Genomic DNA, 27,332 nt, shown 5'->3' with positions numbered 1-27,332 from the left:
TGCATGCGGTTTCTCAACACCGCCGTAGARCTGCAGCAAACAACTTTTTTTGTAATCAGTTAGTCTATCGATTATTCTGACGATTACTTGATAACTCGTGTAAACAAAACTGACACACCCTCCAAATTGTCCAATTAACCAATTAAGCCTGTTTTATACAATATCGGAAATATATTAAGAATTGTAAATGAACAATTCAATTAAATTTTTAAATAAAAAAAATAAACATTAACAAAAATTCCTCTAGTGAATTTGAATTAGGTGAAGCCAAAACTATTCCGCTTTTGGAGTTATGGGTTGAACATATTTAAAGACAAAGATGTTTTGATCTTAAATGGAAAATGTTTAAATTTTTTGTAAAGTTTTGGCTTAATTACTGCTCTGAGTTAGCCTGGCCATTGCCTTCCTGTGCAGCTCCGCTCAAAAACAAATGGCAAAGTCTGGTCTTTCCTCCCAGATTCTCTCAGATTCTCCAAATATTGCACTAACTGGTCCATTAAATACGYCGCAATGATTGGGTAAAATTTTAAAACTTAAAATTGATCTAAGCCTCCTTGCAGTGGGATTTGTGGTTATTTGAGAGAATTATTATCCCTACTTATTGCTGTTTTTCTCTTGAATGTTAACMGTCTTCCCTCCTTTCTCTTCCAGTTCCTGTTGATTGTCCAGCCCTACGAACGAACACGTGGCCTTATCGATCATTGTCGTCCATCTCAGTGTGTGATAATCATGCAAACACCTCATTACTGACAAAATAATAGGTGGCCACATTCCTGACGATGAGAACAATTACAAGAAGCACACGGGATACAGTAAAAGAATACAACTTTATAGACTTTTACGTGACAGTACTTGGAACTKAACACACTGCTTTCGGAGACAGTGGATAATGGATAAAAAAGAAATGCTCTTATGATAATGTTTGGGCTTTTTTTTTTCAGGACGTTGTCAAAAATTGCTTTACACATTGGGAGCAAAACCTGTTTGGATCAAAAAACACTTTTGGATCAATCGCTCTGAGTGAAGTTGAGCTTTTTCTTGTTGAGTAGTTATTGGAAAGAGGTCTTACATTCTTCACAAGTTGAGAGGGGTGATTTATACATCTGACGATTGAACAAACGTCTGTTTAATCTGGCCTTTATCACACCTCGTGTAGTGTTTGGTCACGATGGCTGAACTACAGAAAAAATGAAGAAACTCTGCCTTGCAGAAGCATTCAAACCCTGTGAACTTCTTCACATTTTGTCACTTTGGATCCTGTATTTTGTTAAGATTTTACATGAGACAAAAGGAAATTGGAATTTTTTTTGCAAGAAATATCCAGAGATGGGTAGAGTTGCCAAAAATTGTTTTCAAGCACGACTTCAATATTTTTTTWATTTAAGTTGAAGTGAAAAGTACTCAACCAAATTTGGTAATTTGGTAAAAAAAATTAAAAAAAAAAATGGCTACTTAAGTACTGAGTACTTTAATAATAATTTTAAATCTGATTTAAGTTGTGAAATTATTTAATAACCATACAGGAAAAATAAATAAAAATATGTGCCAGTTTTGAATAATAAAGTAAAAAAAAGGAAGAAAAGTCAATCATATTACTACAAAATAACAAAAGAAAGAAATACAGTATTTCAAATCTCAGTTTTCCACAACATTACACTTTTGAAACGAACAAAGTTTATGATATATTACAGCTGGTAATGTATGGACCCTTTCAATACATTTATTAGATTTCTTTTTTTCCCAAGTTATTCAGGAAYCCACAATAGATACAGACTCATATGTTCGAGCCTTTATTTATGTTAATTATGGTCATTTTCCACTTACATCTAATAAAAACATGACATTTTAGATCAGAATATTACATGAGAGCAATAAAAGCAATAACACAGAAATGTGGACTTAATGAATTTTTATAATCTGACAAATGAGCCTTATCGCAACACATTATCTAATTTATTAATATGACTCTATACATGTTAGACCAGTGAATAGTAACTTCCAGTGACAATACCGACATACCTGTGGAGGCTGACTGCTTTGCTGTTTTCCTTTGTAAATCAACTATTTGCACTACTATCATTGCTATTCTATAAAAATACAAGAACAATACCCTGATGTTTGTGATTGCTGAGTGACAAAACGGGGAACAAGTTCAAGGGGACTAAATACTTTTCCRGGGCATTGTGCCTGATCTGTCAGAAAAMAAAAWGGCTTCTTTATCCTGTTGCTGTTTCAGGCTCTTTTTCTTAACTTTATTTTAGTGGCTGAGAAGGTTGCCAGAGTCGCTGACTGCGCACTCGGACTTTGGGTTACTTTTGTTTTCTTGGCCCAGAGTCTCTAATCTCTTTAAGTCGTGTACATCTGTTGGTCACTGCCATGCAAGTGGAATGGAAAGACTGCCAGAGAGAGGCCCCCACCACAGACGCAAACACACACACGGAGGTCAATGTAGGTTTGGTTAAGACGTCGGACCCAAGCGACCTTCGCCACGTTAAAGCCAGCCGCATCATCCTGCACGCATCATAACCTACACGAGGTCACTGTTACGACACGGTGAGCTCTTTTAAGTCTCGGAGCAGTTTGTGTTGTGATTAATAACATTTTGCTTGTAGACAATTTGCTAAGTATTGAAAGGGATCATGAGTGTTACTGCTGCCTTTAAGACAATTTCCTCTTTTGCCGTTGACTGACATGTTTTTGGTTGCGCTCGTGTTGAGCGTCAGGTGTTCTCAACACAACCCCTCCCGGCCCCTTATTGAACAATTGTGAGGCCTGTTATAAGGATCTTCCTGTTGTAGAGTTCATACTATATCTTTGTTTTTGTATTTTATTTTTTACGTTGTAATATAGTTGTTTTGTCCGGAATGCTTTTTTTCCTTTTTGTTTACGTTGTTTTAATGTAAGACAACTAAAGTTTAGATTCCACGAACAAAGTGAGTTTTTTGTTTTTTTGCTGCCAGGTGCTTGGAGAAGACAAATTATCCCGCTGTGACATCACATGTTGTGATATTGGTCCATTTGTTTTTTAAGTATACACTTGTTTGAAATCACCAAACCTTGTTGGCAAGGTGTAATTTGCAAAAGTTTTTGTTTTGTTTTTTTGAACAAGAAATGACTGATTTCTTTCTTTTGCACACCTCCCTCTTCACTAATATCCAGCTTTACAATGAGCTTGTTGATTAATGTGATGCAGTGGTAGGGGGGKGCTGCAGCAAAATTCAGTTTCATTATAATAAGAAATCCTAAAATAGATTTTTTTAAAAATTAAAAAAAGGTAGCCTTAGCCATTTTCCTGACTTCAGGAGCTTGGATAATGGTTACTCACCAGTGCCTCATTGCGTCCCAGTGGATGATGTTACTTTCAAGGTTTTATAACTTGTATCTTCTTGCAATAAAAATGAATACTTTAGTAACGTCTGTCATGTGAGGTACTGTATTACACTTGACGCTGACTTTGGCGTGTAATGAGATGTTACCTGATCTACGACTTTGAAACTGAAAATTGTATCGAAATCTCTCCTCTTTCACGTTCTCGTGTTGCTAAGATGTTTGCCTTAGATCTGGCATGTGCATTGATATTTATGTACAGCTGCAAGACGTACCCATGTCAACTTTATCACTGGAAGCCGACACTGATAGGGAACAGTATTTGTCATATTGTCACTCATCCCGCCCTGCGGACGAGCCTCATTTACTCAAACATTTCCCAAGGAAAAAAAAAAGACTTTGTATAATTTGGAAAACCACTTGTAAAGATGTTCTTTTGTCAGTGGATATTTCTGCAGTAACTTTGTCTCAAAATGTACAATTGATATGTTTGTTAACAGACCCTGTCTGTCCTCAGTGAACAATGACCTGCCACAGATTTCTGTCTTCTCATGTTTGGGGACATTATCTACGTAGGCTATGTCCTCAAAGTGCCTCCAGTTTCCTATTTTTTATATATAAAGTAGATATTGAGAACTGTTGTGTATATAACAGTGATGTAGCAATAAATGTGCCATTTTTAATAACATCTGTTCTCTCTGTTGTTATTAAGACCTTTAAATTCTAAGAMGAAATTTATTTTTACCCAAAGGAACAGGATCTTTTTTTACAATTTACATAAACCTCACTTCAAACTGTTCAGTTTGGTTGTTTTTAGTCCTGACAATTAAACTGAATAGAATTCTGTAGAAAGTGTAGATCCTCCTTTATATTTACATATTCATATTCCTTCACTCACTCAAAAACCTTCACATAGACTTTTGTTATGTAAAAAGTATAACTATGAATGMAAAGTCTTTTTTAAACTTTTCCCACTTATAAAGTGATTTTTATTTGCACATTTGAAATGTAAGTAAATAAATCTGGTCAACCTGGAAGAAAAATCTATCTACTGTGATTTTTCCTTTTTTCCACAAGTGGGGGATTCTAAAGCCACTGTGTTCAGCAAGGTTGCAAGTAAAGTGTAGAAGTGAGAGGGAGAAGTCTTTTCTTGCTATTCAAATATTGTGGCCAAAAGCGTCCTGGTGAATTTGTTGTAGTCTTAAGGAACCAAATGTTCTGGTGTTTGCTGAAAACGTTGAAGATAAAGATGTCCATTTTYGTTTAAGTGATAATTAAAATAAATAGGACGTAATTATTACTGCTTCTGTAACACGAAAAAAAATATATAGATCAATTCTTGGGGTGCTTGCTTTATGAGGCAAACTTGCCACTCACAACATGGCCTGCCGCTAACGCACTGGTTCTAAGGGCCAGTAAAGATTTTCTTTAATGCTTTCATTTGTAGTCCATTTTAATTTTTATCATATGCAAATCTATAAGTAATGGTAGTTACAAAAAAAAAACTGACATCAGAACAAGTACAGATAATATTCTACAAAGGAAAAGTAGCAAATGAAAACGAACTGAGACACATTATTATCGGTGTCATTCAGGGTTAATAAAAAAATAATTTAAATATTTAAAGTAATAACATATTCTGGAAGTCTACTAAGAAAACAGACGTTTGGGAGAGACGTAACAGATTGTTTTTATTTTGTCACTACAATCCACAACTTTTATTTTGTAAATAAGCGGAAGTAATCATGGTGTGTTGTGGCGGAAGTTCTTCTCACTATTTAAAGCAGCGCGTCCTGTAGGTAGAAGGGCATCTGTCAGCTAAAATGATTGGTAAATTGATCGGTCAGAAATATATGGCCATCGCCAAGTCGTGGTATGTGCTTTCATATTGCTTTTGTGGGTAAATAATTGAATACGTTTGACATTTGGAGTTTGAAGTGGTGGCTTAGTGCTACCTAAAATTAGCCGTTAGCCTAGCCGAGGTCATAGCAATGGGGACATGGGTATGAATTCAGGCTATTAGCTCGATTCTGGGTCAAAAACCCGTGAAATTGCAAATATGTTACATTAAGGAATTATCCTCTATTTTATTTACTTTTTGTCATTTTTCCCGATTACGATATAGCATTGGGAATATTGTACCGTGTAATTCAGTGTTATTTTAAGGTGAACAACTACCTAACTGGCTTTATTTGTCAAATACTTMAAATTAAAACAGGAATCAAGATATTCTGGTAAATTATTTAGAAGTTTTTTACAATATGCCAATCTTTCACAAATGAGATTGGAAAGAAAATATCCTTAAAATGTTAATATGTACAAGCATCTGAACTGGAAAAGGAACTACTACAAATGTGTTACAAAATAGTTTTGCCTGTCTTAACTATTCGTTCATTTTTAATAAGCTGAGTAAACCAGTCATAATTGTCTGGGTACTGAAAATTATGACAATACTGAGKCATAGTAGCTGAGTTCCTACACAATCTTGACAGATTTGGAAAGCAATTTAATTAGATTCTTAAGTAGTTTCCAGGTCTGTGTAAGTATGGAAGAAGAAAATGGAAATGTGAAAATGTCAAATATAATTTCACCGTTTTCCTTGTTCCATTGTCTTSAAGACAAATATTTGAATCAAAAAAWTTTTTTTGAAAGTTATTAAAAACCTGACCCCTGTAGAACCATATGCCATATAACTTTGAAATACAATCTCGTGTGTTCGCTTATTTCAAACATGTGATAACTTGAGTGAGAAATCAGGGGAAAAAAATGTATCTGGTGTTTTGAAATAACAAATGTCTAGTAACTTTGTGATCAAATTTGTGCTGCATTCCCATCACTATAAGCTGGACACTAGCCTGGCTAAAGCTTTCCCCACAAGCTACCAAACTGCCCCCGGGGAGACGTGGATTTGTTTATTATCTTTCAATTAACCTCCATTTCTTCCTTCCCTGTGGAAATGAGACTATATTATTTCTATTCTGTGTTTATTTACTGTATAATGTCWGATGTAAGGCTTGACTGACATGATTCTTTATGTTTGTTTTCATCTGTTTAGCTGTTTTTTCCTTAATATGTGGTTCCCTTAAACACAGATGGGTTTTTGGCTCGCTTGTATGTCTCAGAGTGATTTGTTTGCACTCTCCAGGGTCCCCACTATGACCTTCTGGGGAACAACTGGAGGCGTGGCCTTGGTCTACTTCACAGACTGGCGTGTGATTCTGGATTATGTTCCCTACATCAACGGCAAATTCAAGAAGGACGAGTAGGGGCAGTCCTGTCAGGCAAAGGTATCGCTTTGACCGTCAAAGAAGACTGTTGTTTTCTGCTTGCTAGCAAGATGATGATGATGATGATGATGATAATGAAATTTATTTTTGTTTGTTTGTTTTGGTCTTTCATATGTTTTCTTAAATTATATTATGTCACATGCATGTAATTATTATTATTATTATTACATGCATAATCATTATTATTATACAATAAGAAAATGAGCATATGATTTTAAAAACTTTTTTTTTATGTCCAGATCATTTTCATGGGTACAATTTACATCTGTAAAATACACTTTGTCTAATTTGCACTTTTATCTTGTCATGGCACATTCACTATAGATTTATTGAGTGCAATAATTATCAGGTTAGGATATTTCAGGTGCCCATGCCATTGACTTATTTGAACAGTTGGGTACAGTCTGATTGATCTTTATGACCACACTTGAAACTAATCTTAGGCTGTGTTCACAGGGAAATGCTTAATCCTTTTTGTTGTTGTTGTTGTAGATTTAACATTTTATATTTAACAGTTTATTGTGTGCCATGTTTACAAAAGTACGTTTTAGTTTAGAATACTTCATGTAAAAGCTGACTGAAATGTAACCTGACGGTATGAGCAGCAGCAACAACAAGCAACAAACAACAGTTTCTCCAGCTGTGTGAGCAAAGCCTTACTTACAAAGATGCTAAGACTGATTTTATGATGATTTTACGATTTTAAGAGTGATTTTATGATGATGGAAAACACACAGTGATGAAAATGTGGCGATTGGAGTTGATATTATTATTACACTGTACAAATGTCATATCCCAAWGTCATGTTTTCCTGAGATTGTGTTGCCTTAGTGTGACTATATGTATTTAGGTTCACCACGCACACTTAAATTGCAATAATAACACTTTTTAGCTTTTTTACTATGTTTTCTGGGCTGCATAAAACAAAGCTGCTTTCTGGCTGCTCAGTAACTGTCTTCGATTATTAGAATGACTCAACTTTTTTTTTGGGGGGGGGGGGGGGGGAGAAAAAAAAAAAAAAGTAAGGAGATAAGAGCATTTTTCAGACAGAACATGTTGAACTCAGTTATGATGGTTGGGTAATTATAGGAGGATTCCCAGGACTGGAGGTGAGGAATTTGCTGATTAAAGTTTATATATTTAGACAAACGCAGAACAACTCAGTCCCTGGACAGSAACAAGTCTCTACGTTTGGTCATGGTAGGACGAAACAAAATTCTGAGACGGTCAATAACTCTGCTTAAATGTCAGGATGATGTTGAACCCTGCAAAAAAAATATCTTCTATGAAGTAATTAACCCCTTACATAATTTGTGTGTGTGATTTTATTTTTGGTCTTGCACCTCCATTCCTGAGGTTGATGGAAAGTGCTTGAATCTTGTTCATTTGAATACAAAAAATCTCTGTTTGTCATTTTCTTTTCCCAGGCTGGTTTCTGTTTCTTGCTTGTTACTGATGCTGAGACGTTCAGAACAAGCATGAGCTGCTGCAGCCTGTACATCGGACTGTGGCCCCCACTGCAGAGCCCATCACTAACACCTCAGTCAACACCGAACTGCTTTCATCAACTTTAAGTGGAATCGTCCAGGCGTTTGACTTCTTCGTTGTTGTTTTTTTTTTGCCAGTGTAAAACAAAAGAACGAATGAAAAAGATAACCGATGTCATCTCTGCTGCTTCCTCTCTTCCTGCTCAGTCTGTGGATGTTTCTTTTTCTCTTTAAATCATTGTTATATGGATCAAAATAGATTTTTGATTTTGCTTCAAAAAGAAGTAAAGTATGTATTTTAACTTGTGTTTGTGTGTATTTTTCATGAGCATTTGTTAAACAATTGAAAACTTCTAAAAACAGGATTGAAGTGGGGTTTTTTACATACTAAATTCAATTCCTGGAGGAATTTGTGGTATAGACTGTTGACTGAATCAGATCTTTGATTGGCTGGAATGTGCCTTTAAGAAAAATTGGCTCTCTTTATACTTGCTTTAAGAGACCATGAGATAAGGATCAGCTGAGTTGTATGTGAAAGATGATTATTCTCATCAGGAGTAAAGTTGGTTGAGCTACTTTCTTTAGTTGTATTTCACTATAGAAAATTATCACAAACTTAAKTTACAGGYCAACATAAGGCCTAAAATCAACTCATGATGTGTGTGGATATTTAGGTTTATAAATTAAGATCTGGATATAATTTAAAACAGCTTTTAGGGTGAGCAAAAAATAGTTCCTATATCCAAAACTGTATTCTTATTCTATTATTACAATATGTGTGTAGTCCAATGTGTACTATTATTTTTCCCCAGTGTAATAAAAGGCGTTTTATTGCAACTAACTTTAAAACTACAAACGTATGAAAACAATCTATAGGTAATAAATAAAATGTCACCTGAAGGTGGAAGCTGCTCCTGCTTTCTGATTGTGTAAGCGAAAACGTTTAKAGCAGCAGAGGTGGAGAGTCAGAGTCGGACTAGTTTAGTGTTGTGTGGCGCATGCATTACAGTAGATTATGTTGCGCGTCAAGCAGGCGGAGTGATCTGCAGGCGTTAAAAAGTCCTGACAGCAGGATTCGACAGCTAAACACWGTAAATTTAGGACAGGTAGATAGCGGACTTTTTCTCCCCTCTTTCTTCGCAGAATCTCCAGTCAACACAGCGATACAAAACGGGACCATGGAGAGAAAAAGGTGAGGCGTTGAACTGCGTGATAGTGGAGTTGTTCTAAACAAGATGTGCAGGCACGCGTTCGTTGTGTAGTTAAACACTCATTAGCATGTGGACATGTCGGAGTTATGTATATTCTCTGTCACCGTCTTAWACAAATTGGTATTTTATGGGTCCGTTGAATTTATGGCTTAGTGTGACTGGAAGCGGTAGGTACGTTGTGTGGGTCGTTGTTGTTCCGCTGGGCGCTAGCTTGATTAGCTAGCTAAGTTTCATTGTTTACACACGCTTGAGTCGCGAGGGTGCAGGGCCCGGTGTTGCACTTCATTCAGCGACCTCCTCCTCTCTGGGACCTTATGACGACTTCCTGCTGCTAAAGACACGCTGCAACTTTTCCTTTACACAAAGTAAAAAAAATAATAAGGAATGGGAGGAATACTGCACAGGTTGACATTAATTGTTTACGATGTGTCTATGTGTGGCTAAGTTTTTTGTTGTTTTTTTTTTAAGTGTATTTTTCCATCAGTTATGAACTAATTGGTTGTTATTTTTTAAATATGTTATTTGTAGTTGAGTGACATTATTCAGAACAAGTCTTCTTCTTCTTCTTCTTCTTCTTATTCTTCTTATTCTTATTATCAGTGACAATAGGGATAAAAAAAATACTTTCGGTTGTTGTAACTCCCTGGCTTGTCGTTACCAGTCTATCCAGTCACCTCTGTGTTGGGCCACACGTGAAAGAGGAAGGATGTTGGGGCCCAATCTATGCAACTGACTATTTGTTGGTTTACAATAGTTTTTAAGTCAGTAATGAAACTCTCATTTACTGTATTTTGTAATATGGAAAAAGGTTTGATGTGGTGATAGTTCTTACCCTCCAATTGACCACTTTTTGCTATTATGCATTTCTTCATAACAGTCGAACATTCCAAATGCTGAATTTTTTTTTTTTTGTATCTCTTAAAATGTTGATACAAAATGTAAGTTTTTACAGATTACTTTCTGGAATTTAGATGTGCATTTCATCTTTAAGCTTTTAATATTACGCTACTAGGTAGAGTTAGTCTTTTTTTTTCTAATCCACTTCTTTTGGAGCTCATAAAAATCCCATCAGGACTTTTCTTCAGTACAATAGGGAAKGCTCAGCCCTTATCAACTTGCCTATAATCAAAATCAGCCAATATTTTCTCAAATTCTCTGATCGTTGATCATCACGTCAAATGTCTGATTTGATTCCTGCTCTGTGAATGCATCAAAATGGGGGGAAAAATYCYTTTTTTTTCAGTCTGTCAACATACTAACAAAGTGCACGTTTGTTGTTGAGGTTTGTTTTGAGTTTTGTAAAATCAGGTAGATAGACATGTGCTTTTATGCATTCATAGGGGTAATCAGGTAGTTTCTACTACCTTTGTAAAGAGGTCACCAGCATCCATTTCTTTTTTACGGCCAACTTTTTGTTTTAATTGTAGACGTAAAATAAAGCTGCCGTGAATTAGGTTTATGTCTAATAGTCCTTAGACAAAAAACTGTAGCCGAACCCGATATGATTTCCAGATCTCTGGAAATTTGTATCAGCCTGTAGACATCTGATTAGTGCATCTCTAATCTACACAGACTTTTTACTCACCGGCCCTTAACTCCAAAAATCAGTAGAAATAAGACACAAATGTGCTTGATGTTTATGTCATTCCATCTGTTGGAGGTGGACGTACACAGGCAGCTGAGTAATACAAGCCAGGGGTGCAGGAAATAAAAAAAATAAAAAAACATTATTTGCATTATAGAGTATTTATAGCCAAGTGATATTGGTAAATCACCACTTCAGTAAATCTACTTAAATGTTCCATTTCATGTTACATTCATGCACAATTTGAAAGAACACTTCATCATATTTCTTTTTTTTCCTGTCTCTCTTTTACTTTTTCAGCCTACCCGTTAAGCGTATTCTCAACAAGCCACAGATTTTCCGCAGCGACCTTCGCACCGATGTGAACGCCGGCCAGCCGCGGGCCGGACGATCACTGCAAACCAAAGTGCAGAGAAGCAGACACAAGAATCTCTACGACGTAAACCATCAGCTCAAGGTGAGATCAACAGCAGACTGTGCACAATATGAAGAAAACAACCTTCCAGAAACTAACATTAAATAAGTTATCAAGATAATTTTTTGTTGTTGTCAATTTTCAACAATGATTTTCCCCTTTTATTGAAAAATTTTATGATTTTGTTCATACAAAGCTTGGTAGCCCTTACATGTTTAGACTTTGTATTTTACTTAAGTGTACATCAAGTAGCAAAAACAAGGGGTTTATGATTTTAAATTTTAAATCCTGTGTGTATATYGTTGGGCCTTCTCCGGTTATGTGTTGCGTTATTACATTAGTCACTGATAAATGATACTTTTAAAATGTCTCACACTTTTCAGAGTTCTGTGCCAAAGTTGTAAAAACGAAAAAAAAAAGAAAAAAAAAAAAGAACACTGTGAGCAAAGCAAAGGAAAATCATTCCTTTCTTGTTGTGTCTAACCTCTGCTTTCGGTGCTGCTGGAAAGTTGTTCCAAAGATCTTGCAGGACTAATCAGATCTTCATCCTTATAGCGTTCTGTTTCATGTAATCTTCCATTAAATGCATAAAAGCAGCGCCAAGCTTGTAAAGAGCATCTATTTCCGTTCACAGCCTGCAGAAACACATTATTGTTCAACTTTCCAGCCTTCMCGATAACAATATGCCTTTTGCTTTCAGCCAAATATTTCCCTTTTTTTTGACTCGTCAGTCCAGAGTCGCTGCCATTTTTGCACAAATTTGAGTCCCTTAGCTTCGTTTCATTTTGGTGTGATGGCTTTCAGGATACAAGTCTTCCAGGAAGATCAGTCCTGGTCTGACTGACTTCTCTGGACAGTCAATGCTGCTTTCTACCAGTCCTGAGGGATATCTTCTGATTCCTGAGGGAAACAAGCTTAATGTGTTTTTTTCTGCTGCATTAGGTTTCCTTGAAAATCCATCTTCAAGGCTTCCAGCTTCTTTGTGATTGTGAAGCTTGAATAACGCATCTTGAGATTTTGGTCTGCTTTAAAATCTCCTGTGAGAACGATGCCACCAAATTTAACTCACCTGAGACCTTGTAACACTACAGAGTCACATGATATTAGAAAAAATGGCTAATTGGACACAATTTGGACAATTTCTCTTGGCCGCATACTCACTTTTGTTGCCAGCTGTTTAGACATTATCTGGGTATGTGTTCAGTTATTGTAAGGGAACTACAAATTTACACAGTAATGCAAGCTGCATGTCATCTGCTTTACATTTTGTCAGTGTCATAACCTCCATGTTGTCCAATGGAAAATATATAATAATAAAACATTTACAAAAATGTGAGGGGTATTCTCACTTTTGTGAGATACTGTGACTACCTTGAGTTTGATCTTGTTACCATGGTAATTGACCTGCTCTTGACAGCAGAATTTTATTTATTTTTTTCCTCTATTCCTCATTCAGTTGTAAACCTAATAGTCGGCTTTTTCTGCCTCAACAAGTGTGGAGTATTGATGATCTTTAGCACCTGTCTGGTCTAATCGATAATCATTCGCTTGGCGATAAACCTACATGATTTTGCACAAATGCAACTATGGGAACTAAAGGCAGATTAAAAATGTAATAACTAGATTTTTCTATCGTTTTCTTGCTTTGCGTAACAATATTAAGAGCTTTTTTTTGTAATGCTCACACAGCAACCTCTACTTTTTAATAAAGTTCACCGCAATTAAGTTGCTAATAACAAGGCAAACAATAGAACTGTGATTCTACCAAATACGCATGCACTTTTTAAGCGGTTGTTTTTGCTTTATTTATGTGATGTTGTCTCTTCTCCAGGTCAAGCCTGATTTAAACACAACACTCCCAGTTCGACAGACTGCTTCCATCTTCAAACAGCCGGTGACTAAGATAACTAATCATCCCAACAACAAGGTGAAAACGGACCCTCAGAAGGCGGTGGACCAACCAAAGCAAGTGAGTTGGAGGATGGAGGAAAAAAAGTCAGGACGTTGTTTTTAAAGTTGCCCTGAATAAAGGAGCATATTGGCTTCCAGCTAAAAGTCTTAACATCTGTCTCTCTGGTCAGCTGTTCTGGGAGCGGAAGCTGAGCGGGTTAAATGCATTCGACATAGCAGAAGAGCTGGTGAAAACTATGGACCTTCCCAAAGGCTTGCAGGGTGAGGACAGCACCACCGAGATGCGRAGAAGGTTGAGTTCAAAATTAGCATTTTCTGTAGCTTGACTTGACCCATCCTTTTTTCTTTTCTTTTCTTTTTTTTCCCTCAGGCGTAGGGCCGGTGTGTTCTGATAAAACACTGCTGTCTGCCATTGCCAGCGCGCTGCACACCAGCCCAGCGCCCATCACTGGCCAGCTCACTGCTGCGGTGGAGAAGAACCCGGGAGTCTGGCTGAACACGGCTCAGCCTCTCTGCAAGGCCTTTGTGGTGACTGATGATGACATCAGGTAGGATCAATTAGAGCTTAAAGTACAGGGCATTTGTGTGAATCCATTGTTTCTGGCTTCCTTCATAGAAAATAGTTCGGTCAAAGAGATTATTTAGAGTGTCAGAGGTGATTCTTGTTTGTATTAGTGCTGCCAAGGGTTGTCCGTTTGGGGTCAGAGGGTGAAAACTGTTCCAACTTCTAACTAGTTTATGATTACAATATAGGTGTAAAATTAGGACTTCCCATTAAATATTGAGCTCTGTCAAAAAAAAAAGTGTCCACGTATGAATGACTAATAGTTTCTTGGGGAAAATAAAGTGATTTAATTGCAGGTTTAAACTGAATCTCTCTGGTTTTACTCGTGAAACAAAAGTGATCAATAGAAGGGTGTTTTCTGACTATGGTTACCATGGTGATCACATTTCTAACTGAAAATTGATATTAAAACAATACACTTAAACATAATCAACGCTGGCAACATTTTTAAAGGCATTCTTAACAAAAAATAWTTTTWAAAAATCAGTTATACTGACGATATTTTTTCTTGTTTTAACTGGGATAAAAGCCGTTGAGTATTTCAACCTTTTTAGAAAGAAAAAAAATCCTACTGGTCTTCTATAGCAAAACTGTAAAGTGGATAGATGAAGTGTTTATGAAAAAAATATTTCTAAATTGAATTTAGTTGAGCAATTAATTGGAAAATGTATATTTTTGCTGCTTGCACAAAGATCATGTTCGTCCAAATGTTTTCAGCTGTTTAGTTTCTGTGTTTCCAGTCATTTTTGCTTCTTTTTCTCCGTGGTTCTCATCTGGGTAGGTTGCTGTGTGTTTGTGGTCTGACTAGTTTCAGCTCATGTTATTCACTTCAGTCTAGCTTCAACTTTCATTTGCTTTTAGTCATTTTATCATAATTGGCCACAAATAACTCCTTAACTGCTTCTGGTGTTTGGCTCTGCCACTCTTGCAGCGCAGTTATATTGGATGATGAGTCCATGAACAGATGTTTTCAAGTCTTGCCATAGATTGTGGAGTATTTTTAGGCCTGGGTTTTGACTGGGCCACAAATATGCTTTGATCTAAATCATCCCATTGTAGCTCCAGCTTGTTATCCTGCTGGAAGATAAACTGCCAGTCTAGAGCAGGTCTGCCTTTTGCAGTTTCTAGAAGATTTTCTTCAACCAGTTAGCTTCTTTATCCATCCTCCTATCAGCGCTCATCAGCTTCCTTGACCCTGCTGAATAATTCAACCCCACAGCTTGATGCTGCCAGCACYGTGTTTCTCAGTAGTGATGGTGTGTTCAGAGGGCTGTGCAGTCGGTTTCTGCCATTCATTTTCTAGCATGTCTGAAGGTTAGATTTCATTTAGCCAGATCACCMTGTTAAACATGTTTGCTGTGCCTCCTGCATGTTTTGTAGCAAACTGCAAATATGACTACTTYTAGCTTTTGTTTTGAAGATTTTTTGAGAACCATATTTCATTTTCCTTCAACTCACAATTATGTTGATCTTTTGCATAAAATCCCACTAAAATACATTGAAGTTTGGAGTGATAACTTGGCAAAACGTGAAAAGGCTCAACTTGAGGACTAGTCTACTCAAACTGAGGAGTTTAGGGACCTTGATGCCTTGTCTCTGAGTGATGATAGGGTGGAGGAGGCAGATTAATAGATGGATTGAAGTTTGTCTGCAATAACATGAACTCTTCTCTGGTCTATTGTGGTGAAAAAGAAGCTAAAAAAACAAAARCAAAAAACATAAAAACTCTTAAATTTACAAGTCTACATTGCGGCTCTGGTCAAGCGACTTTAAYCATGACTGAAACAAGAAGACTCCTTTGTGATTAACRCACGATTAAGGCACGGATTTTTATGTAATGTGGAGTGAAGTTATCTCTTTCTCTGTTTCAGCTGTGGGGCTGGCCGCCCGTTTCTTAGGAAAGTTGTCTCTGAAAACAGCTCCACTCTCTCTCCCCTCCTGTCMAYCTCTGCTCCCATTCGGCTCTGAGCGCTGCGCGCAGAGCAGCTGTGAGCCTCACTCACAGCTGAGAGGCAGAGAAACGGTGAAGAACCCCAGAATTATTCGGCTGCTGTAAACAAACCATAGCAAAGCATCATTTTATACGCAAGCTACTCAACTTCTGAAGCAGCTCCAAGAATTTTTGTTTTTAATCAGCTCTTCTTAATAAATTTTMCTCAGGAAAGAAAAACTTGTCATGATTTCATGGATCCATTTCCTCCATAAGAGCTTTTTGATGTTTTTAGGGGGTTTCCATCAATCAAATGGAGGAACTGCCCAAAATTAAGTCTTATTAACAGCCCGTTATGGGATGACTTCTAGTTCTGTATTGCACTTTGTGTAGCTGTAGTTTATTCATTGCTCTTTATTTCCTTTTATAATCCCATTTAAAATCTGTTGCCTTTGTTAATTTTCTTCCATGACGGGAGGAAAATTAACTGTACAAAATAACCGAACTGCTGCGCAGTTATCTTGTGCAGGAGTACATGTATGAGTGCTTCTGACAAATCTTTTAGAGAAAGTACCTTTTATAGATTTTTCTGTAAAATAGCCTTTACAATTATCATTTCTGGTATTGCTGCAATTATAAAAGARACATTAATTTGCATAAAACRAGTAAATCCATCTCAATGCATATAAGAACATTCWTATTTAATTATTTTTATAAGAATACTACAAGCATTCTGCTAAGGTACATTAAAGCAAATTTTAAAATGCAGTTATTTGCGATTAATCACAAGATATCTATGGATAATGTGCGATTAATCAGTCAACAGACCTTTATATACAGATGGATGTTTTGTGGTGRATTGAAAGTGTTTACATTTTGCCAGTCTCTGACAGTGTYGTGGGGGAGGGAGTGTAACTTTAGAGCCACAACATGTCATCTTTGACATTGTGTGTGTGTTTCTGTGTGCAGGAGGCAGGAGGACCTGGTGCAGAATGTGAGGAGACGGCTTGAAGAGGCCCTGATGGCCGACTCTCTTGCTCAAATAGAGGATGTTGCCGCAGACGCAGCAGACGACAAAGTGGAGAAGAAGACCGAGCCGCTGGAGAATGAGGAGTTATAGCCGAGGTAGACGGAAACACAGCATGAGAGCCGTTTGGTTCATGTAGTTTACAGAAATATAGACTGTATTACTTTTCCGAGTGAGTAACGCACTTCTTTCTCATCTCTTCTCAGGTTTGCTGATAAACTCCATATACTAAAAAAAGAAAAAAAAAGACTCCATTTTGTTTCGAATGCAGAAAAAAAAAAAAGATCTTAAAATTTTCCCTAACCCAAACAAAGACTGTCATCTTTATTGTTTTATATTTTTACACTTGGTAATGTAATCCTAAAAGGGTGCTTTTTTTTGTTTGTTTGTTTGTTTTACCTCTACTAATGTAAGGCAGCTGTGGAAGGTGCTCAAATACAATGCAGTGTTACATTAGTTTCCAGCTGTTTTAACCTCAGTGTTGAAGTTACAAACCTCACATATGTGAATTTGTGTGTTTTTTATAATGTCGATGTGGGTTCTGCAAAGGCTGTATATTTTTAACTGTTCTCCCAGATTGCGTTGCTTTATATTTTACCGATACTGTAGGTGGTTTGTTATACGGTGTGTTTCTGAAAGCCTAGAAAAGCTGCAGTATTTTTATACGAACACAGCACTCGTGTGGCTGTCTTCTTCAAGTTTTACGGTTAGTTTTGTTCCTGATACTAAGCCTGAGTCGTCATATTTGCATTGTTTGCGTTCTTTTGCCAACAACATTAAAGTTTAGAGAGTAACGTTAACGATTTGGAAAGACAAGTGAATTGTACAACACTGATGTACTGTACATCCTTATGCTATTTTTGTTTGTGAAATAAATGCAGCTTCTTTATAACTCATGAGTTTGTTTCACCGACAACGCAGTGCAAAAATATTCATAAACCTTAAGCTTTTTACATTTTGTCACATTGCAACCACAGGCTTATTATGATTTTCTTTTTTAACATGCTCGGTCAGACCACTCCTCTGTAAAGGCCAGATTTGTCTAATATCTAATCACCTGAGCTGTGGCTCTCTGCGTACAAAGAGTAATAATATTTGATTAATACATTTTTTCCTTTTTCAGATTTTCATAGCTTCAAGTTTGAAGGGATTTGAATACTGAATACTTCCACAAGACACTGTAATTATTTAATTACTAGTCAGAACATTATATATATATATATTAGTAGGAAATTTAGAGTATTTTGACCAATAATTGATCAGCAATCCAAAATCCTCAATCTGTGCCTTCTCCATAAACTACTATAACTGGTTATTCACAACAATATATCCTGCAGAAGGTAATTGTTGATGTGTTGAAATGTTGCATTTAATGTGTTTTTGCAGCAAGCACTTAAATTATGAGATGTATCAATCGAACAGAAGCAGCAGAAAGGGATGTTTTCAACAATATCTTTACTGTATGAGACGGTATATTTAAGATCTTTAACCCAGAATCAACTCTCCTTCTTGTTTCACCTTAAGTGAGGTCATCAAAAAAAAAAAGAAAAAGTAGAAACGGTATTAGTGAGATTCATATCAGAATGTAGAGGAACGCCCTCTGCTGCTGGTCCATCCTTTATCACAATTTAGCTCAAGYGTTTTATTATTTCAATTGMTATTTATGATTAATAGTTAAAGGCACTGAGATACAAGACCAGCTATCTGAATCGTAGAATTAATTTATATGAGTCGTGTGGTTTCAACGCACACATGGGCTTGTATTTGAGACATGCATTTTTATTTTATTTTTTATATATATTATACACATAAATGGTCTCTTCGGTGTGTTTTAAGGTCAGTAATCAGACATTGCCAAGTTATGCTTCCTGTTATAAAATAAGCTATGAAGCAAACAATACCACTGAGCATGAGCATCACTCGGAGGCGTAATTGRACCACCCCAAACACCTCATTGGTAGCCATGATGAACACACCCAACCATGACCATATACTTTTATTTCAATCTATTCATTTTCTGAYCTGCCCGCGCTGCAACCGGACGCGTTAAACACAAATTCCCTAATAAATTAAATCAGAGTGTCGCATATCGGGAGCCGGAGCGGCAGCGAGCGGCGCATCGATGCTGCATGTGGCCTCTGAACCCATTGTTGTGTCGCGGCTGACGTCAGTGCCGTGTGTGCGGCAGACGGAGCGGCGTACGCCTTGTGAGACAAAGGCGGCGGAGCGAGCGGGGTCAGGCGGCAGCACCGAGCGGAGCAGAGAATCACTGGTTTATAACTCAAAGGGAACTCCCAGCCTCGGGTTTCAGCCACGCTTCTCACTGACGAGACGGAGAATGAAGACTCAGCGGCCCTCCTAGGAGCGTGCTGTGGCCGTCCGGGAAGACAAAACAACATCGGTGCCCCCTTTTTGCTTTTTAACGTTTTTTCCCCCTTCTCCAACGCCCCCCATTTAGCTTGGCTAGTTAGCTGTCGCGCTAAGCTCATTGCGCTGCACTGATCTCCTCCTCCTTTCTTGCTGCTTCTCGTCTTTCCCTCAAGACTGAACGACAGGCGAAGAAAGGATATCAGCGGTCAGATAAAGTAAGTTTGTGATGTTTCCGCGCTTGTTTAATTTTAAAAAACAACACGGCTCTTTTTTATATTGAACACAAGTTCGACTGGCAGAGCGGAGCTAAAGCAGCTAGCCGCGGTGCTCCCAAACAAAGGGGTCGACAACGTGACTGTGAGCCGACTGTGGAGCTAGCTTGTTAGCTCTCTTCTTTATGCTAAAAACAGCGTCTGTTCATTCTCTGCTTTTTATTTTAACTATTCKGACACGTGCGTTAGTGACGGATGATACGGCTACAATTCCTAGTTTCATTAATGTTGAGAAATACTTTAATTCACTTGTGTTGGGACAAGACAACAAGCAGCCTGCTTGGATGGGCTCAGTTGTCAGACAAGCTGCCACAACAGACAAAGCAAGCCGCTCAAATCAACACTGGTAGAGCTCGCTGCTGTTGATTGGTACTCCCCATCCACGCGTGTTTTACATATTTATTGGAAACTCCTTATTTTCTTCCCACCCCCCCCCCCTTTTAAATGCATTTTATTTTTGTGTGTGTGCTTTTCAGCTGAAGGTGAGATCACTCCTAACAAACTGGCATCCGTGATCTGATGTGAGATCCACGGAGAGACTATGCCTAGCCCTTTATTTCACCCCGAGATAATGGACCACGACGTGGTGATCAGCAGCCAGCACAGTGGCGTGGCTCTGCCCCGGGAGACGGACCAGGACTCCCGGGATGAGGACCACCAAGAAGTTCTCCGCTTCGCCCTGGACCAGCTGTCACTCATGGCCATGGATAAAGTGGACTGTGGGGGCAGCGGCGGTGGAGGCAACGGGCTTGCGGACACTCTGGACGGGACCCAGGGTCCGGGCTCTGAGAGCTGCAACGGCGTGGGCGGAGGGGGCTACGTGGATCTGCAGATGCTGGAGCATCCCAGCGGGTCCCGGGACTCGCCGACGTCCTGCTCTCCTTCTCCGGAGTACTACGGCTCGGGCGGGTACCACATGGCCGGGTCCCACTCCATGCTCCACGGGGAACAAAGCTCCGTCCTCTGCAACAGGAAAAGAAGCGTGAACATGACGGAATGTGTGCCTGTCCCCAGCTCCGAGCATGTCGCTGAAATAGTGGGGAGACAAGGTAAGAATGCYGATTGGTAATTATAATTATTGCGTGTTTGTGTTTGTGCCGGAGTCTGGCTGGCTCTTTGTTTGGGTGGCTGTCTGGTGAGAGGGGGGCTCCCTGAACTTAAACCCCCTCAGAGCTTTGAGCATGCTGCTCCGATCGCTTTGTTTTGGTTTTTAATGGCGAGCATAATGCGGACTCTGGCTCAAAAACAATGGCACATCTGGGCTGTCTTCCGCCGCTATTTTTCCTCAATATTTTTTGACAATAATCTGACAAGAGAGTGGGAGAGTGAGGGTGGCTGATGAGGAGGATGGAGGGGGAGGGGTGRAAGAGGGTCAGACAAAGCGGCAGATTGTCGGGAGTCTGGACGTGTCTAGAAGGCTGCACCAAACAAAGAAAACGTAGCGAAATCCCGCTCCGCTTGTGCGTGGCGCATAAAAAGCGGCCGCTTTCATCACAGACATCGCACCTCGAACGCGAAAACGTGTCCATGTCGTCTTGTTATCGCGATTTCTGCGCGGATTGGAAGCTCAAGCGGGGGCAAAGCAGGCGCACAAACACGGGACTGGGCGGTGTAAACGCCCTGCACCCAGCGCTGTCTGCCGATGCTGCCGAGCGCCTGCGAGCCGAGCCCCTTTCTCCCCCCTCCCCACAAACCAAGCATTTCTTTACGGTTTTTAATCAACATGTAACCTGAAGTGAGGCTGGACGTGTGTTTCGGGCTCAGTATTTTCGTCGCAGCCGCGCTAGCGTTACGGCATTGTTCTCTTTGTTTGAAAAAGCCATGCTTTCTGCTTCCCAGAATGACATCACGCTCCGTGCGTCCCATTGGTCGCCGACAGCGAAGCCCTCGCATTTAAAGACACAGAGCAGCGGCGGAGCTGCCGAGGCCAACRTTACATGACAGACAGTGCTGCAGCTACCCGCTTTACGCTCTGCCTCACTTACAGCTAGAATACCTGCTGCCATGATCGCCCTTGCTCCATTTGATTGCCAGTAATGGCCGGTTTTAGACAGCGCAGGATAGAAACGAGGCAGACGGCAGGTAGTCCTGATTGAAGTTGAGTTTCCGATCAAACAATCGGAAGTCGAGCATTTTCCACGTGAACGGGGAGGGAAAAGCAGGCCTGTGTGTTTGTGTTTATATAAGCCATTAATGCAGTGTGAGCAAGTCAACTTAAACGCCGCCTTATTAGCATCACTGTTGCGACTGATTTTACTATTTTTAATGATTATCAGTATTGTTTTTACTTCAGGCATATTTTAGAGAGGTGTTGTTTTCTAGTAACACCAGTGTACATCCTTATCAACACGTTCACCACTGTTATATTAGGAAATATATATATATATAATTTTTTTATTTATTTTTTGTTAAAATTATTGCAATGTACATTTTAAACTGTTTGCTTTTATTGAGCAATTGTAGACATGACCCTGAAAAAAAACACATGTTATTAATACTTGTGTTTTATACAGTGTGTTTATGCTGTGATGCATTTGCTTTTACTGATGTAATTGATGATGGCTTCGGGCTAAATTGCCAGTTAATATTGTACTGTCCTTCTGAAGATGCTAATTAATGTGTCTCATTGTACGTCTCTCTTTAACCTATTTTTAGGAAATCGGACAAATCACCCTTTCAACACTGCTAGGCCTCTGTTTTCTCACCAGTTTGATATTTGACAGAAAAAATCTGCCTGTAGTGTCTGGATTTGCAATAAACTCGATGTAGGTCCGTGCTCGTGGAAATGAAAGTAACCTAATGTTGACATCTGTTGAATTGTGAAGAAGTCATAAATGCCTGGATCACATTGATTGCAGTATGGCAACTTGTTTTAGTTTCATTGAGCTTTTTTTTAAAATTATTATTCATGTGCGCATAGATATTTGACATAATTGTATATAATAATCCTTTTAGATTATGTGATTGAGACTCTAAGCCCTGTTTCAGCATGTACTTTGTGTCATTTATTACATCAGGTTGTTTTGTTATATGTTAAAGGTACATTAGGTCAAAGAGAAATGTGGGCCTAAAACAAGTTTGTGTGGCTCTTGCTTTTTCAGGTTGTAAGATCAAGGCCCTGCGTGCCAAAACAAACACCTACATAAAGACTCCAGTCAGAGGAGAGGATCCGGTCTTCATCGTGACGGGGCGCAGGGAGGATGTGGAAATGGCCAAGCGTGAAATTGTATCTGCAGCCGAGCATTTCTCCATGATCCGGGCGTCTCGCTGCAAAGCTGGAGGGCCAGGCGGAGGAGGCTCTCTGCCCGGCCCTCCTCACCTACCGGGACAGACCACCATACAGGTACACAATCTGTCCGGGGTTTGGAGAACAGAAACGGCTGAAATCGAGGCTGGAATAAYGTCTTTCTTTATCGATCCAGGTGAGGGTCCCCTACAGAGTGGTTGGTTTAGTCGTGGGGCCGAAAGGAGCAACCATCAAGCGCATCCAGCAGCAGACTCACACCTACATCGTGACCCCCAGCCGAGAGAAAGACCCCGTCTTCGAGGTGACGGGAATGCCGGAGAACGTGGACAGAGCGAGAGAGGAGATTGAGACCCACATTACCCTCCGAACTGGAACCTTTGTCGACCTTCAGGGAGACAACGACTTCCACACCAACGGGACCGACGTTAGTCTAGAAGGCCTCGGCTCCCTCAGCGGGGGTCTCGGGGCGTCTCTCTGGTCCAGAGCCACAAGCCACCACCCTGCCCCTCCTCCTCCCCCTCCCTCCCCACCGCCATCTCTTCCCATGTCCATGCACCACTCCTCCAGCCGGAAGATGTCCTCTTCGGTCGCCTATCACACGCACAACGGCGGCATGAGCTCAGACAGCTTCAGCTCCAACAGGAAGCCCGCCGAGGGCGGCAGCCCCACCAGTCCTTTCAGCACAGGCTCCAGCAGCGCCGGAGGCGGCTTCACCTTCGGAGGCGACTCCACCCCGGGACTCGCTTCCTCGGACGAATTGGGCTTCGAGTTCAGTGCTTCCAATATCTGGGCGCCTTTTGTCAACGGCGGAGCCGGGAGCAAGACCTCCGCGTCTTCTCAACCGCAGCAGCCCCTGCGCCGCAACAGCAGTGGCCTGAGCGGCGGCGCCATCACCCCGCGGCTGTCTCCAACCCTGCCTCAGGAGACGGGCGTGGGCCCGCTGGACCACCCGCTGGCCCGCCGCGCCCAGAGCGATCCCCTCAGCACTCTCTCCTGGCTGCAGTCCGGCAGCACGGGCGGCGGCTCCTTCTCTGGTGCGTCCAGCTCCAGCTCCGGTGGCTCGTCGACCGGCTACTCCTCCTGCTCGGCCTCGTCCCTGCCCGGCGGCTCGCCCACCGACTCCGAGGGAGGTGGCAGCAACGTGGGCATCACCTCCGGGATGCTGAGCCGCCTCAAAGGCAGCTCCGGGGTGGCGGCACTCGTCGGCGTCGGCCCCGGCGTCAACAGGGACTGCTTTGTGTGTTTCGAGAGCGAGGTGACGGCGGCCCTCGTGCCTTGCGGCCACAACCTGTTCTGCATGGAGTGCGCGGGGCAAATCTGCCAGTCGGCCGAACCCGAGTGCCCCGTCTGCCACACTCCGACCACACAGTGCATCCGCATCTTCTCCTAATGCCACGGGCAGCTGAGTGGGTGGAGCGGGGTTAGGTAGCGGGGTGTGGGTGGGGAGGCAGACGGGCACCAGCTGTGGTGGAGGAAATGGAAGGAATCACACTAATAACCTTCACACAGATGATGGACCATATTAAATGCATTAATAGAGATGATGATACTTTACGGATGTTGATATATTGCTGATAACTGTCAAGATGAATAATACCAATAATAATAATAATAATAATGACTTATTTTCCGAGGGAAGTGGATTGAAACTTGTCTGCAGACAGTCGGGGCTCAGACAGTCTCTCAGCGGTGAACTTATGGAAGGAAACTAGTGTCTTATATCTCTTCAGGCCTTCATTTCGACGTGGAGTGGCCCCTCCGCGGGCCGCCTGCCCGCCTGTTCGTCTCCACGCGTCTTCATTCTGGCTTCTTCAGATCTCTGCCTGCTTTTCTCTCTCTCTCTCTCTCTCTCTTGCTCTTGCTCTCTCTCTCTCTGTCTCACAGCCTTTTTTCCTTTTGACACTTTTGTACTTAACAGATATTTTTCGATAAAGCTGTCAACGAGGCCTGCACTTTTCTACTCCTCATTTTAACGCCCTCGACCCCCCTCCCTCCTCCCCGATTGTCCTCCGCGCTCTTTCGCTCGCTCATGCTATAAAAAATGTTTTATTCCTTTTGTGACACAAAGTGGAAATGGTTCTTGGAACATCCTTATTCTTTACTTTTAGGTTGGCATGTTTGTCAGGCACCTATTGGAAAACACTACACTTCTCGAGGAACCTCTTCAGGATGAATTCTCAATGCCACACAATACTTAGCCATCCGATAAATAAGCCAAATGATTACTGGAAACATGCTCCTCGATTCAGTTTGGTAACACGTTGGGTGAAATTTGGATGAGTCCTTGCCGCATAATTAGTGCGGCTGTTTATTATTCTGTAATAAGTGAGAAATGTACCATTTTTAGCGACGCTGACGGCCTGTGATTGTGGTCGGTTTGTATGTTTAGACTGCCTGACAATCCCTTCACATCTCGTGTTTGTGTTGGTGTGATGCCCTATCGCACCAGTGCATCGTCACCCGGAGAGGGCGCCGTTTCATTCGTCTGATCCAAATCGTGTCTGTTACACTTAGATCTACTCGTTTTTTAGTGTTTTTTTTTGTTTGTTTGTTTTTCTTTTAGTAGTTTATGACTCTTGTCTGTGTAGTGTGTGGGTAACATATTTTGAACTCTACGACGAGACAGGGCTTTGATGTCACATGAGAATGTTAAGTCCAACACGGTTTAGGAGAGAAGACGAACAAGGGGCTTGAATTTTAGTTTTCGCGCACTGTAATCCCTTTGTTAAAAGAAAAACAAAAAAGAGAAACAGCTCTTACTGTTTTCGTTTCCGTCTTCCACCCCTCTCGGACAGCAAAGCTGTCTCTCTCAGATGACACTGTTGTAATTATATAGATGGATTCAACGTCACTCCACTTCCTTCTCCCGCAAATGGCTCCTCCCCCTTTTGGGGGCGGTGGCGGAGATGGAACAGTTTGAATGGGAGTAAATGGATCTCTTCGGGGGCTTATATGATAAAAGTGTAAAATAAGCAAATGTTGATTGTTGGTATTAGGTGTTGCGTCTACGGAGACGTACGTTGTACAGAAAACCTTTTAGCTTAACGAGCCTAAATATCGTGACTGTAGCTGGCCTCGACTGAAGTCTATAAAAGGAGTATTGAAGCTTCATATCTACCAGCAGTTCTTGCATTAACGGCGCCTTGGGTGAGCTCATCTTCCTGCCGCCACATAGCCAATCAAAACGCAGGAAATCCTCTAATTTCGAGGGGAGTCCCAACCCCCCCACAAAGGATGTGACTGGTCTCCCATCTCTCAGCGGCAACCAGGGGGAGCCAACTCTCTGCTGACTACACATGCATGACAGCCATAGAAAACCCAAGATAAGTTGTATCTTATTTTCTTATCTCTACTTAAAAAAAAAAAAATTGTCTGCTTTCATGGCTCGTATTTTAGAAACTGAGGCTTTGTAGACATAACGTCTTGCATTTTCCAGGTAATTAATGTTCCATGTGATTTAGAATGATTGTTACTTAATGATTAAAAGGAATATTTCATGTTTAACTATTGTATTTTACAGATCAAGTATCTCATGAATTAAAAATATAATTTAGAACAAATGACAACTAAAAAAAATATATTTTAAATGCTCAGTCCTAAAACGTACTGGTTCGCCTCAACGGAGGCTGGCTGAAGTGATAAATGTAGCGTTACCAATTGGCAACAAGAAGCACTCTAGTATAATGTTTGACCTCGTCTGAAATGGTATCCAAGCACCTAAAACTAAAAGATATTTGTTTATTTTATGCTTTTATTGTACCCTGGACCCCAGAAGTTCTTCGACTCCCATCGACTTTCCATTACTCCCCCAAAGGGGCCCGAAGTACCCGGATGTGTTAAATCTATCTATACAGCGCTGTACTCTCCACAAAATGTAGTGCACTATATAGTTAGTAGTTTGAGATTCGTCCTGTGTTTCATAGCATTACTCCAATAAGGCAGGCACGTCCTGTTTTGTGTTTGTGTTGTTTTTTTTTCCCCCCCCTTGGAGGAAAAAAAAAAAAAGAAAAGTTCAACGAGTTTGCAGTAACTGCCTCTTATAGTGTTAAAAACGCTGCATTTCAGGCGGCGGAGTCTGTTTCGGTGGCCCCCTTTCTTTTGTTTGTTTGGTTTTTTTTTTTCTTTCTCTCTCTCATAGAATGAGACAAGCCATGACAACTAAAATAAACATTCTCAAGGGCTTCCTCTGACTGCACACACACACATAATCACACATGTTCAGGCTCACACCGTATAGGAAGAATCAACTTATCCTTTATGGCAGCTAGTAGCTACGTAGGTCATCCAGGGCTTCCAGACACTTCTTGTGTTCCAATCCCAGCAGCTGCAGAATGTTTTTTGCTGTTTTTGTGTTTAATCGGTTCTCCAGTCGTCCCGGCGCGCTCATCTCATTCGGGTCCTGTCGGTGTGTAGTGTGACGTTCCCCACTGACCAGGACGGGTTGCAGGGTTTATGTTTTTATGTTTTTTTTAAGAGACGACAAACAGTGATTTATACAAGTTATGCTTTTGGTGCTCCAGTTAGTTTCAGTGTGATTGCAGTTCTTTGCTGCTTTTCGAAAGGTTCGCATTCACATATATATATATATATATATATATATATGTGTGTGTGTTTTCTTTTTTAACTAGGAGAAAATGCAACCCGGGAGCTGGAACTTGCTAAGTCTCTAAAAAGACTCATCCATGGTGCTTTTGGTGC

At 40.4% G+C, this 27,332-nt stretch overlaps 3 protein-coding genes across 3 annotated transcripts; all 3 read left to right on the top strand.

Moving 5' to 3' along the window:
- The first annotated feature begins 5,080 nt into the window (after nucleotides 1–5,080).
- Nucleotides 5,081–8,408, top strand: uqcr11 (ubiquinol-cytochrome c reductase, complex III subunit XI). Its single transcript, XM_008433868.1, has 3 exons — nucleotides 5,081–5,200; nucleotides 6,473–6,614; nucleotides 8,042–8,408. The coding sequence occupies exons 1-2, from the start codon at nucleotides 5,151–5,153 to the stop codon at nucleotides 6,591–6,593; spliced, it is 171 nt and encodes a 56-aa protein (XP_008432090.1). The 5' UTR covers nucleotides 5,081–5,150; the 3' UTR covers nucleotides 6,594–6,614; nucleotides 8,042–8,408.
- Nucleotides 8,409–9,073: 665 nt separating this feature from the next.
- mbd3a (methyl-CpG binding domain protein 3a) lies at nucleotides 9,074–17,637 on the top strand. The gene is made up of 7 exons (XM_008433869.2): nucleotides 9,074–9,293; nucleotides 11,198–11,354; nucleotides 13,144–13,281; nucleotides 13,394–13,484; nucleotides 13,594–13,771; nucleotides 16,688–16,843; nucleotides 16,952–17,637. The coding sequence occupies exons 1-6, from the start codon at nucleotides 9,100–9,102 to the stop codon at nucleotides 16,836–16,838; spliced, it is 909 nt and encodes a 302-aa protein (XP_008432091.1). The 5' UTR covers nucleotides 9,074–9,099; the 3' UTR covers nucleotides 16,839–16,843; nucleotides 16,952–17,637.
- A 1,134-nt stretch (nucleotides 17,638–18,771) lies between these two features.
- Nucleotides 18,772–26,639, top strand: LOC103479451 (RNA-binding protein MEX3B). The gene is made up of 4 exons (XM_008433870.2): nucleotides 18,772–19,330; nucleotides 19,864–20,436; nucleotides 22,489–22,730; nucleotides 22,810–26,639. The coding sequence occupies exons 2-4, from the start codon at nucleotides 19,929–19,931 to the stop codon at nucleotides 24,022–24,024; spliced, it is 1,965 nt and encodes a 654-aa protein (XP_008432092.1). The 5' UTR covers nucleotides 18,772–19,330; nucleotides 19,864–19,928; the 3' UTR covers nucleotides 24,025–26,639.
- Nucleotides 26,640–27,332: the final 693 nt, after the last annotated feature.

This window comes from Poecilia reticulata, linkage group LG17 (genome assembly GCF_000633615.1).
Source record: "Poecilia reticulata strain Guanapo linkage group LG17, Guppy_female_1.0+MT, whole genome shotgun sequence".
Taxonomy (NCBI): Eukaryota; Metazoa; Chordata; class Actinopteri; order Cyprinodontiformes; family Poeciliidae; genus Poecilia; species Poecilia reticulata.
This window is presented reverse-complemented; position numbering and strand designations above follow the sequence as displayed.

Bases quoted from the DNA above. Each gene is read 5' to 3' on its own strand.
- uqcr11 (XM_008433868.1), top strand. From the start codon at position 5,151: ATGATTGGTAAATTGATCGGTCAGAAATATATGGCCATCGCCAAGTCG. The intron at 5,201-6,472 runs GTATGTGCTTTC...TGCACTCTCCAG, and splicing joins ATGGCCATCGCCAAGTCGTG to GGTCCCCACTATGACCTTCT.
- LOC103479451 (XM_008433870.2), top strand. From the start codon at position 19,929: ATGCCTAGCCCTTTATTTCACCCCGAGATAATGGACCACGACGTGGTG. The intron at 22,731-22,809 runs GTACACAATCTG...TTATCGATCCAG, and splicing joins CGGGACAGACCACCATACAG to GTGAGGGTCCCCTACAGAGT.